The sequence below is a fragment of the Colobus angolensis genome, unplaced genomic scaffold (assembly GCF_000951035.1).
Source record: "Colobus angolensis palliatus isolate OR3802 unplaced genomic scaffold, Cang.pa_1.0 Scaffold229, whole genome shotgun sequence".
In the NCBI taxonomy this organism is placed as follows: domain Eukaryota; kingdom Metazoa; phylum Chordata; class Mammalia; order Primates; family Cercopithecidae; genus Colobus; species Colobus angolensis.
The window spans coordinates 5,790,457-5,804,190 of record NW_012115477.1 but is presented as its reverse complement, the minus strand read 5'-3'; the positions used below and the strand labels follow the sequence as shown (position 1 = coordinate 5,804,190).

General features: G+C 37.9%; 1 protein-coding gene across 2 annotated transcripts in view; it reads right to left on the bottom strand.

Annotated features, from left to right (window-relative positions):
- Positions 1–13,734, bottom strand: part of NUPL2 (nucleoporin like 2) — an 18,240-nt gene that overhangs the window by 2,808 nt on the left and 1,698 nt on the right. Inside the window, exons 2-6 of one of the 2 annotated variants that reach the window (XM_011944185.1) lie at positions 11,732–11,960; positions 9,920–10,014; positions 2,776–2,852; positions 1,929–2,015; positions 1,151–1,225 (exon numbers count right to left, since the gene is read on the bottom strand). In XM_011944185.1, the coding sequence (XP_011799575.1) occupies positions 1,151–1,225; positions 1,929–2,015; positions 2,776–2,852; positions 9,920–10,014; positions 11,732–11,960 (563 nt within the window). The remainder of the gene's footprint in view (positions 1–1,150; positions 1,226–1,928; positions 2,016–2,775; positions 2,853–9,919; positions 10,015–11,731; positions 11,961–13,734) is intronic. The other variant, XM_011944186.1, reaches the window with a different exon arrangement.

Below are 13,734 nucleotides of genomic sequence, written 5' to 3'. Positions count from 1 at the left end.
AAAAAACAAAAAAAAATTTTTTTTTTGTTTTTTTCTTGAGACTGAAACCTCCACCTCTGGGGTTCAAGTGATTCTCCTGCCTCAGCCTCCTGAGTAGCTAAGATTACAGGCGTGCGCTACCATGCCTGGCTAATTTTTGTATTTTTAGTAGAGACCGGGTTTCACCACGTTGGTCGGGCTGGTCTTAAACTTCTGACCTCATAATCTGCCTGCCTCGGCCTCCCAAAGTGTTGAGATTACAGGCGTTAGCCACCGCGCCCAGCCCTCAAGAGCATTCTTTAAAGAATCAACTTTGTTTGAGGTATAGTCTAACACAATAAAATTCATCCATTTTTGTATATATTTCAATGAGTTCTAACAAACTTGCAACCACCACAATCGAGATTCAAAACATTTTTGTTCCCTGAAAGTTCTTTTGTGTCCCTTTCCAGTCAACTCCCTCTCAACTCCTCGTCCCGGGCAACCACTCTGCTTTCTATCACTACAAATGAGACTTGTCTTTTCCAGTTTCATACAAATGGCATCACATGATCTACACTATTGCTTTTTTTTTTTTTTTGGTCTGGCTTCTCTCCCTTAGTGTAATATTCATTAACAGGCAGATGATAAATTATAATATATCCATACAATGGGTTACCATTCAGCATAAAGAAGGCATGAACTACTGATACATGCTAAGTCAGCTACGGGTGGGTTGTCCCACATCCTCACCTATGGGGGGGCCCTGGGCAGCTAGCAAAGAGCAGGGACCTTCCAGCCCTGAGGGAAGTTCCACAGTTCTTTGGACTCAGTTATCCTTTCTCCATCAGCTCTCATCCATGGTGATGGTGGGCCACCTCTCACACAAGGACAGACTACTTCTAAGAGGTCCCACTAAATTCAAATAGCATTACAACAACTAAAAGGTCAAAGAAATTAGCTTGCACAAGAGTCTAGTTATTCAGGAAGCACATATTTAAGAAAGGGGAGGGGTGCTGGGACTGTCAACCGTTCACTAAGTGTAGGGACATAGTACTCTCATATCCTTTATACAGAGTAGAAACCATCTGAGAAACTGGAAATATTAAAATTATAAATGTGAATATCTTATTTTAAAATAAAATTCTTAAGAACTTTTTAATGGGTGTAGAAACATCATAACTTTATTTACAAGGATAATGAACTTGCTACAGTCAGGACTATAGATCTTTGGAGACAGGTGGGTATATATCTTCCAAAGGCATTTCTGTTTAAGACAAGGAACATACTGTGTTCTTCAGTCGCAAAATGATACATTACATTCTAAATGTGCATTCATATAATTGTTCAAAGTAATTTCTTTTTACATACAGATTACTTTAAATACTTGAATTTATATAACAGTTTGCCATTTTCAAAACTAGCACTGCCAGAGTTAACAACTTTACCCTAAAAAGCTTTTAAAAGCATAACTGCCCGGGCACGGTGGCTCACGCCTGTAATCCCAGCACTTTGGGAGGCCTAGGCAGGCAGATCACGAGGTCAGGAGATCAAGACCATCCTGGCTAATACGGTGAAATCCCGTCTCTACTAAAAAATACAAAAAATTAGATGGGCGCGGTGGCGGGCGCCTGTAGTCCCAGCTACTCGGGAGATTGAGGCAGGAGAATGGCGTGAACCCGGGAGGTGGAGCTTGCAGTGAGCCAAGATCATACCAATGCACTCCAGCCTGGGCCGGACTCCGTCTCAAAAAAAAAAAAAAAAGCATAATTATTTCTGCTTTTCTGACCAAGGAACACAGAGAAAACTATTTCAAGACCTTGACTCTTAAGTGATGCTATTTTGGGAATGCATGTATCATAATTCTTGACAGAAAATTTTTGTTTTGCTTTCCAAATCTAAAGTAAAATATCCTCTTCAAAAAAGCAATAGGTAAGACACTTCCCTCAAGAGAACTCTCCCATACTCACCAAAGCTACTTTAGTTGATATATTTAGACTTTTCAGTTCATTTACCCTGTTCCTCCATTGATTTATTAAATGTTGGACAGAATTTAGCTGAAAAGGGAAGACAGAAAAATAACAGTTCAATATTGTATGTTTAAGTTACTTTCTTCAATAAAAACTTCACATATTTCTTTGCCAAAATCGCGAAAGGTTTATGTAACAGTTTTATGGCCCATGACTTGCAAAATTTGCATTGACTTGGCCTGTTTGTCAAAGATATTCCAGCTCCAGTTCCCTCTCCCTGTTCAACTCCTTGTATCATCTGGTTAATATCACAAGCATCTGGCAGCACGTAGTTAGTTATATTTGGATGGGAAGTGAACACATGTACTAGTTGAAATGCATGATCATGACTGTAGAAACAGAAAAATACAGCATTTAAACTGCTTCCTTCAGGTACTCAACTTATTGTCAAGATTTTTATTTTTTTTGATATCTGATATATGAAGATGTTAATCTGTATTACAGACTGTATCTTATTTAACTTTGTTTTTCTAGCATTCATCACTGGATCTGTACCTAACAGATGTTCAATAAATATCTGTCAAATGATAAAACGGTTTCATTTCTGGGACTGACTGTTGGGTAATTTGTAATAAAAATAGTAATATTCCTAATTATTAAAGTAAAAATATACTATCATTTTAATAACCAACCAATTTCAATGAAAATAATATAGAAAAGAAAAATAGCCTTCTCCTGAAAAAAGATCATAGACCTCATCGGTTTTGCCAAAATACAAGCCACAATAAAGAAAGCAGTAATTAACAGCTCATCTGTTATTGCGTAGATTAATAGGAAACAAACTTACATAACTCTGTAAGTTATTGCTGGTTAAGAAGTTACGGTATTCAAGCCTCAATTCCTCTGGTGAAATGTCTGTAAAACCTGAAGTGAGGAATCAATTGGAATCTTTAAAATAAATGCCAATAATTTTGATAGTAAAGCTACAGGTGCTAAACAAGAAAATATCTAATGTTGATTAGAAAATTTTCATAATCATAAGGAAGAAACTTAAAGCCTACACTCTACTTAATGTTTAATGAAGTGTAAAATTACAGTAAAATATAGTTGGTTATTTTGATCTTTAAATGGGGAAGAATTTTCTAAAGATAGGTGGGGTAGAATGAACAACAAACACAAGAGAAAGATTTGACTACACTTATAGTCAAACTTTTATTTAAAAAAATCTGCCAGAAACTATACTAAGGAAAATTACAAGGCAAATTGTACACTAGGAAAATTGCAATTTTAACATATACGACAATAGAAGAACTAATGCCCTAATGTATAAATAGCTCTTACAAATAAATGAGAAAAGTAAATGAATTTGGGCAAAGATAATGAACAGGCAATTCACACACAAAAAAATCAAATAGTAAATAAATGAAAGTTAAATGCAACTTAAAATATAGATAAAATGCTTTACTTATCAGACTGGCAGAAATTTTAAAAGCTAGTATTTACTGTTGTTCCAAATGTGGTGAAATGTATCATTTCCTAAATTACTGTTAAGGGAATTAAAATGGTACAAGTTTTCTGGGAGGGATAATTATTAATAAGCATCACAAGCCTGAAAAACATTCATATCCTGTGACTTACAATACAATTTATAGGATTTAACCTTGGGAAATAGTTATATATGTAAACAAAGGTCACTATGTATAAGGGTGCTCATTCTAATATTTTTAGTACCAGAGACAAACTGAAAGCAAAAATTAGAATATAAAACTAGGGCCGGGTGCGGTAGCTCACACCTGTAGTCCTAGCACTTTGGAAGGCTGAGGCAGATGGATCACGAGGTCAGGAGATTGAGACCATCCTGGCTAACATGGTGAAACCCCATCTCTACTAAAAATACAAAACATTAGCTGGGCATGGTGGCATGCGCCTGTAATCCCAGCTACTCGGGAGGCTGAGGCAGGAGACTTGTTTGAACCTGGGAGGCAGAGGTGGCAGTCAGCTGAGATTGTGCCACTGCACTCCAGCCTGGGCGACAAAGCAAGACTCTGCCTCAAAAATAAATAAATAAATAAAACTAGATTACAGCCGGGCACGGTGGCTCACGCCTATAGTCCCAGCACTTTGGGAGACCAAGGCCGGTGGATCACCTGAGGCCAGGAGTTCAAGACCAGTCTGGCCAACATGGCAAAACCCCATTTCTACTAAAAATACAAAAATTAGTTAGGCGTGTTGGCATATGCCTATAATCCGAGCGACTCAGGAGACTGAGGCTGTAGTGAGCTGAGATTGCGCCACTGCACTCCAGCCTGGGCAACAAGAGTGAAACTCTCTCTCAAAACAACAAAACAAAACAAAACAAAGAAAAACTAGATTATGATCCTAATTATATATATGTATATGTATATATGTATAGGTATACATATATACACACATAGAACAACTTGTACATCCCTGTACAAGTGGACCCTTGCAGTTCTGCTCAAGAGCCAACTGTACACACAGCTGTACAGGGCCCACTTGTACAGGGATTTTCTTCTGCCTCTGTCACTCCTGAGACAGCAAGACCAAACCCACCTATCCCTCTGCTACTCAGCTTAAAGACAACAAGGATGAAGACTTTTATGATGATTCACTTCCACTACGTGAAGAATATGTTTTATTTTCCTTATGATTTTCTATTTTTTTTTTTTTTTTTTTGAGACAAAGTCTTGCTCTGTTGCCCAAGCTGGAGTGCAGTGGCATGATCTCGGTTTACTGCAACCTCTGCCTCCCAGGTTCAAGCAATTCTCCTGCCGCGGCCTCCCCAGTAGCTGGGATTATAGGCATACACCACCAAACCCGGCTAATTGTTTTTGTATCTTTAGTAGAGATGGGGTGTCACCACATTGGCGAGGCTGGTCTCGAACTCCTGACCTTGTGATCCGCCCACTTCGGCCTCCCAAAGTGGTGGGATTACAGGCATGAGCCACCGTGCCTGACCCCTTATGATTTTCTTAACATTTTCTTTTCTCTTACAGTAGGTTATTAGTAGTTAAGCTTTTGGGGAATCAAAGCTTATATGTGGATTTTTGACTGCACAGAGGACCAGTGCCCCTAAACTCTATGTTGTTCAAGGGTCAATTGTATACATAAACAAGAAATATGTTTGTGTGTGTACGTTTTGAAAGAAATACACTAAAATGTAGTAGTTATCTCTGTGATAACAGGCTATTTTTATTTTATTTATGTATTTCTGTACTTTCCAAGTTCTCTAAAGCAAAAGCTGTAACCTGTTTTTTTTTTTATTTTTGAGACAGGGTCTCATTCCTGTCACTCAGGCTGGAGTGCAGTGGCTCATTGCCGCCTTGACTTCCTGGGCTCAAGTGATCCTCCCATCTCAGCCTCCTGGGTAGCTGGGACTATAGGAATGTGCTACCACACCCTGGTAGGGACAGGGTTTCGCTATGTTGCCCAGGTTGGTCTCAAACTCTTGGGCTCAAGTGATCCACCTGCCTCAGCCTCCCAAAGTGCTAGGATTACAAGCATGAGCCACCACATCTGGTCCAAAAGCTGTAACTTTTATAATTGGGCAAACTCACTAAGAAAGGCAAAAAATGTTCAAGATATTTTCTACAAAGAATTCCTTGTAACCCAGTTACTATTAACTCGAAGGACACCTGCTTCAGAATAAAGGAAAGACTAAATGTTCAAAGCAGAACCCTGGATTCCTTCTAATGACTTGTCTTCCCCATCTTTACTGACGCCTCAAGCCAAAAAACCCTAGGAATCACCTTGGATTTCTCTTTCCCTATATCTAATTAATCAGTATCCTGCCAGTTCAAGCTCCAACAGAGAACCCAAATATGACCAATTCTGTCTTCACTGCTATAAACTCTAGTTACAAGCAGCAATGTCTTCTGTCTCCCTATCTCTACTTTTGCCTCTGCTCCCAACAGATCTTTTTTATCCCCCCTCACACAGCATGTTGAGTTAGCTTTTCCTAATCAGATCACGTCCCTCTTTTGCTTAAAGTTCTTCATGGCTGCCTGCCCAGTGCAATTAGGCCCAACATGATCTGGCCCCTGGCTATCTCTCTGGCCTTACTGTCGTATTACTTTCCCTTGTTTACTCTCCTCCAGTAATTCAGGCCTCACTAGTCTGTAAACACTGCCAACTTTGTTCTTACCTCAGGGCCTTTGCAATAGCTAGTCCTACTGCCAGGAATGTTTTCCCCAAATTTTCCCTTAACTGATACCCTCTCTTTATGCAGGACTCATTCCCAATACTGCCTCCCAGGAATAGATAACCACTCTATCTAAAGGAACATTGTTCCCCTAATTGCCTCCTATTCCTTCCAGCCAAGCTCAACCAGAATTCCTCATCTGAACCACAGAACACAGAAAATGATTTGAGTGACAATTTTCTCAAGTCTTGCAAAATGGGGCAAAAGTAGTATCATTCTATTATAGCTGCATAGAAAAAGTTAATTTATTATTACAATGGATTAATTCTATAGGCATAATAAACCAGTGGATTTTAATATAATACCACAAAAGGAGAGAAGTACGCAAACTTTTGGTCTTAGGACTCTTTTACATTCTTAAAAATCATTAAGGACCCCAAAGAATGTTTGTTTACATGGGTTACTTACATTGATAATTACCACATTTGAAATGAAAACTGAGAAACTTAATATTAATTTATTTAAAAGAAACCAATTACCTATCTACATAAATGAAAAAGCTATTTTCCGAAACAAAAAATGAAAATTTAGTAAGATGAATAGCCTTGCTTTATGTTTATACATCTCTTAATGTTTGGCTTAATAGAAGACTGCTGGATTCTTATATATGTTTCTGCATTCATTCTGTTGCAATATGTTGTTCTGACTGAAGTGTATGCAGAAAACGGGCACTCACACAGACACGTATTGGAAAAGGAAGACTTAAATGGCTTTTTCAAATAACTGTGGACATTTTTGATACTACACCAAAACTTGACGAGTGGTAGTTTCTTAAAAGTTAACTATAACACAGATTCAAGCCATACTAATGAACTTTTTGTGGTATTATATTAAAATCCACTGGTTTATCATGCATGTAGAATGGACTTTCAGCCATGCATAATTTTGTAGTATCACACATTAAGTCATTTGAAAAATGCCAGTTCACTGAGTTATGCAGAACTTCCAAACATTGGTATATTATACAATATAAAAAAAAATTTTTTTTTTTTTTTTGAGACAGTCTCACTGTGTCACCCAGGCTGGAGTGCAGTGGCACAATCTCGGCTCACTGCAAGTTCCGCCTCCCAGGTTCACACTATTCTCCTGCCTCAGCCTCCCGAGTAGCTGGGACTACAGGTGCCTGCCACAACATCTGGCTAATTTTTTGTATTTTTTAGTAGGGACGGGGTTTCACTGTGTTAGCCAGAATGGTCTCCATCTCCTGACCTCATGATCCGCCCACTTCGGCCTCCCAAAGTGCTGGGATTACAGGTGTGAGCGACCACGCATGGCCAAAAAATTTTTTTAAAGAGACAGGGTCTCACTCTGTCACCCAGGCTGGAGTGTGGAGGCACCATCAGAACTCATCATAACTTTGAACTCTTGAACTCAAGTGATCCCCCCACCACAGCCTCCAGAGTAGCTAAGACTCTTGGCATATGCTATCATACTCAGGCTAATTTTTCTATTTTTTGTCGAGACAGGGTCTTGTTATGTTTTCCAGGGGAGTCTCAAACTCCTGGCTTCAAGCCATCCTCCTACCTCAGCCTCCAAAAGCACTGGGATGACAGGCATGAGCTGCTGTGTGTGGCCCTCACATTTGTGAATGTTGCCATCCGTTTCATCAGAAGAGATTTTAAGTATTGAGAAGTCATCATGTTCATGATGACAAAAAAGTTTTCCGTAATTCCAATTTTTGCTTGAAAGTTTTAATTTTTTTATTTGGCAATAAACACTATCAACTGTTTTCTTCTAAATAACCATAGTTGTCATTCCTTTCAAATAAATAGTCTTTGAAAAAAGTGGCTAGCTCAGTCCAACATGAACAATCACACAAGATAACCATCACACTTGGGCATGGGGCAGACACACTTTGTATGTGCTCCCCATTTTGTCATACAGAATACTAATAAGGTGTGTACTCAGGGTCAAGGGTTAACAAAATTAATAATTTTTATGTCTTCATAAAGGAAGTTCTTAAGTTCAAATGGCATTAAACTTTTTTTATTGTGACATCTACTAGTAATTTATTGCCTCTGCCTTGATTCATGCTAACATACAAGTAGTTCTACTCATCAATGCTTTTGCACCAACAGTGCAAATGTCACCACAGTGAAAAATGGCAATTAATCACTTCGTATTATTAGAAAATATTTTTGAACTTAGGCAACTCCTAAAAGGGCCTCAGGGATAAAGTTGCCAGATTTAGCAAATAAAAATACAGGATGCCCAGTTAAATTTGAATTTCAGATATACAATAAATACTTTTTTTAGTATAATGTGCCTCAAATATTACATGGGATGTACACATATTAAAAATACTGTTTGTTTATCTGAAATTTAAATATAACTGGATGTCCCATATTTTATCTGGCAACTGTATTCAGGAATCCACATTTTGAGAACCACTGCTTTAGGGCAACAGGCATTAGGTTCAATTTAGGTTCAATTTGGAATGGATTAATACTCAAGTACTAATACTTAAGCTGATTAAGGGCTTAATACTTTGTTGTTTCTCTATAGAAAATATCATTATCTGAAATCATCTTAGTTTATTTGCAGCACTTATTGTCTTCCTCCCTCAAGAATGTAAGATTCATATGGAACGGATCTTGTCTGTCTTGCTCATCACTATATTCCTAGCACTTAGCACAAAAGAAATTCAGTAAATATTTGTTAAATGGACAAGTAAATAAATAACTAAGAAGCATTGCAATGCAAATGCTCACAGAAAACGAGCAACTAGAACGGAGACAGAGGAAAGATCCCAAGGTTCTGCGATATTGATTGCAAGGGCTCCCATCTGCAAGGTACCCACTGTTTTCCTCAAAAGGATGGAGGCCCAGGAACACCTAGAGTGGGCTTGGAAAAGCCTGGTGGTGTAGGTTTCAGCCCAGAAAGGGCTTAGGGACTATGGACAAAAAAAAAAGAGAGAGAGAAGAATATTCTAAATCAAATGCTATTTCAGGCCCCAGGCCAGGTGTGGTGGCTCACACCTGTAATCCCAGCACTTTGGGAGGCCATGCAGGCGGATCACCTGAGGTCAGGAGTTCAAGACCAGCCTGGTCCACATGGCGAAACCCTGTCTCTACTAAAAATACAAAAATTAGCCGGGTGTGATGGCAGGCACCTGTAATCCCAAGCTATTCATGAGGCTGAGGCAGGAGAATCACTTGAACCTGGGAGGCAGAGGTCACAGTGAGCCGAGATTGCATCACTGTACTCCAGCCTGGGAAACGAGATTGCATCACTGTACTCCAGCCTGGGAAACAAGAGTGAAACTCCGTCTCAAAAAACAAACAAACAAACAAACAAACAAAAAACAAAAAAACATTGCTATCCCTGTAGCCCAGCTAAGCCTCCTCACATTTAAACATTATCTCCAGAACGGGTCTCCATACAACTATTCTTAGAAGGAAAGAAAGGGAAGAAAGAACAGAACCAGGCAGTCAAGGCCTTAATGACAAGCAGGATGTGACTCTTCTATTCACTGCAGAAAGCTAAGAGGTTCCACAGTTGTATATACAGGGAATCAAGAATGTAGAGTCTCTTCCTGGGCTTTATTTAAATATTTTCTCCCAAGAACTATATGTCTTAAAAGACTATATTCTCCAACCTTAATCTCTAAATTATGAAGTTTGGCTAGAATACTCAAATACTTTAAACAATGTCCAAACTCTCCTAGTTGTAGCTAAGTTGGTGGTTGATTTCTTTATTTGGCATTCTTTTGGTTTTAGAAAATAATAGTTTTAGAAAATATTTTTTAAATGCATAATTTTTCAGTTACCTGAAATATTAGGTTTCTTTTTCACTGGTGAATAAACAGAAAACATCCACTGCCCTGATGATTCCCAAACCTCCATGTCTTTTACAATTCCTTCCCTGCAAAAAAGAAAAAAAAAACAAACAAAAAAGAGTAAAGGATCTTCTTAGTTGCTTGGTAAAATTTATTGTTAATGGTTTTCCATGACTGAAAATTTAAATTCTAGTAAATACATAGTTCAAAATCTTTTCCATTATATTTTCTGAAGAGTGTTCTTTAAAGCACAAGTTTATAGAAGTGTGAACTATATTTCATGGTTACAAATGGTATTATAATGTCAGAGAAGTTAATGAGTTTGATTTTCCAATACACTGACCCATTAACCAATATACTTACATAAATACTATCACAGATACCATACTTTTTTTAGGAATTAAAATCTAAAATAGTAACTTTAATCTTTCTTTGTTAATTATGACAAACATCAGTAATCATTTAACTGGGAAGAACAAAGTACCACTTACGTGATACAGAATCACAATATTTTAAAGGTGGGTTATAGGACTTCAGAGATCATTTTATCTAATTCTCACATTTTGCAACAGGGGAAACAGACCCACATCCATACAAGTAATCTGTGGTAATGCCGTGGGTAGATTCGGCTGTAAATTAAAGTTTCTTCCTACTTAGACTATGTCAATAAAAGGAGAATTATCACAGAGAAAACTGTATTAAATTTAGGACTGTAACAAATGTAGAAAGTAAGGTTTTGTTTGTTCATTTACTTAAAAAAAAAATCGGCTGTATATGGTACATGGCTCAAAATATCTACAACTGGTTCTGATTTAATTAGGAGAAGTAAAAGACTAACCAGTTACATTTAAATTCCATCCTGGTCACCATGAGTTGAGGGAACATTACAGATAACCAAGCATTGTTTCGACACCACCCATAAATTTTACCGTAAATATTCTCAAGAAATGTCATGTATCTACCTCACAATAAATGTAGGAAATCAAATGAGATCAGTTTGAATAGGATAATCCAAGTAAAAGTTTTAGAAAGAAATAAGATATGTGACTGGGTATGGTGGCTCAAGCCTATAATCCCAGCACTTTGGGAGGCTGAGGCAGGCAGATCACTTGAGGTCAAGAGTTCAAGACCAACCTGGCCAACATGGTGAAACCCCATCTCTACTAAAAACACAAAACATGAGCTGGCGTGGTGTCAGGCATCTGTAATACCAGCTACTTGGGAGGCTGAGGCAGGAGAATAGCTTGAGCCTGGAAGGCGGAGGCTGCAGCGAGCTGAGATTGCACCACTAGACTTTAGCCTGGGCAACAGAGCGAGACTCCATCTCTAAATAAATAAATAGAGAGAGAGAGAGACAGAGATGGTATAAGTGACCTCCAAGTTTACAAGTTGTTCTAAATTACATCATACTTTGTAAAGGACTTGTAAGTTAGAATGAACCTAAGGAGGACTAATCTTAGAAAGATATTCACAATATAGTGTTATCAACACAAAGTGGAAAAAGCATAATTATCCCTAGGAAGGCACTCTACTATTATAGAAAGATAATATATTTTTAAGTGAAATAAAGTTTAGGATAATACATAGCAAAAGAGTGGCTATCTATGAGTGATAGGATTGTGGGTGACTTTTCTTTTTTTTGCTTACTCTGATTTAAAAATAATGTATTATTTCTTTTTTTAAAGAAAATATTGTATTATGAAAAGATGTTACAAAAAAGAGAAAACAAAATACAAAGATTGTAGGTGCTTTTGAAAAAACATAAGCAAATGTATAGTAATTTTCCTGAAAGCTTTCACTTACAGAAGTTTCTTTTCATCTTTCTGCTCATCAGGACTAAGTGAAGCAAATGGGTTCTCAGACAATCCAAAGCCTTCTTTCCTGTTAGTTGAAGCTCCAGAATCAAAAGAACCGAAAGATGGCTTTTCTTGATCTCTGCTGCCCCCCCATGGTGTGGATTTGGAGAAACTGGATGGCTGGATGACATTGGAGTATCTCTGGCTAGTGGTATTCCATCCACGTCTATTATTACCTAAAATAAACAATAAAACAAAATAATTTTACTAGCAACTTTTCTTTTTATTTTATTTTCTTTTTAATTGAGATAGGGTCTCACTCTGTTGCCCAGGGTGGAGGACAGTGGCATAATCTTGGCTCACTGTAACTACTTCAACGTCCCAGGCTCAAATAATCCTCCCACCTCAGCCTCCTGAGTAGCTGGGACCACAGGCGTTTTTTGCACACCACCATGTCTGGCTAATTGTTGTACTTTTTGTAGAGACAGGGTCTTGCCATATTGCCTGGGTTGGTCTCGAACTCCTGGGCTCAAGCGATCCAGCCACCTTGGCCTCCCAAAGTGCTGGGATTACAGGCATGAGCTACTGTGCCCAGCAACTGTTCTTTTAAATCTCAAAAATCTTCATATCTTAGTATGTCTAGACATTATAGAAAGATTCAACAAGCACTACATTTAAACTCATTTTAAATGGCAATCTCTTCATTTTTTATTTACAGACAGTAGTTAGGTTGTAATATCAACAAATCATATAGTGGCCAATTGCATTTCTGTTTGAGATTCAGAAGAAAATAATACAGAAAAATAGTGATATTTTACTAAATTCAGCTGACAAAGCTTATTAAATAAACAACCTCTTGATAGTTAAGTTGACAGAAGGCATGCATCATAAATCATAAACTTTTTCAGGATAAAAACTTGTGTTTTTATCATTCTTTGCTCCCCCACCAGGCCCTATATTGTAGTAAAGGCTGAAAAATGGACATTGAATTAGTTTCTTGAATACGAAAGATTAGATTCTACCCTCTGTTTTTGGACAGATGCTTAAGTCTATTTGATGCAGTCTTTTCTCTGGGGAAACACCTACACACCTATTTTCACAGAGAGATTATACATGGTATTTACATGTGAACAAAATGCATGTAGTTCCTCTATGAGTAGCTTTCCAATATTTCATAAATATCAAAATGAGTCAAAAAGATTATCTCCTCTCTTTACATATTGGTTTTGTTTTTTAAAATCACTTTAGCAATCTCATTTACTCATCACTTCCTTGTTGGGGCCAAGATTAAGGTAATTCATCTCGTTTCTGACTGAATTAGGAGATAAGCCATTAAATATATCAAAAGTTGGAATGACAAACATGCCCAGTTGTGAAAGCTCATCCTGCAACTCTAAACTACCCTAATAATAACAAACAAAGAAAAAAAGTGGAGATTGCTAAACCAGATCCTTCAAGTAGGAGTTAATGGTATCTTCTTCTTCTAAAGTTCCAAATTTCACTGGGGTATGATACAACTGAAGAAACTCATTTCCTCCTCTTTCTTTTTTTTTAATATTGCTTTTGGTCTTCATACTTATAATTCCAGAAACATTCATTTGTTTCTGGGAGCTAAATACAAAGTTTGTCTGCTAAATTTTGTTTACACTCACATTCCTCAGACCTGAGTCCTAATTTTTGGTTTGAAATATTTCACTAGATTAATTGTGGATGAAATAAAAGGACTGTCTTCCCTTAAGTGGGATCAGACGTGAAACCACAAGCAATACAAGGTTTAAAGGTTAGATGTAGCCTGCCACGGTCGCTCACGCCTGTAATCCCAGCACTTTGAAAGACCGAAGCGGGCGGACCACCTGAGGTCACGAGTTCGAGACCGGTCTGGCCAACATGGCAAAATCCTGTCTCTACTAAAAATACAAAACTTATCAAGGGCATGGTGGCGGGCACCCATAATTCCAGCTACTCGGGAGGTTGAGACGTGGGAATCGCTTGAGCTTGGGAGGCGGAGGT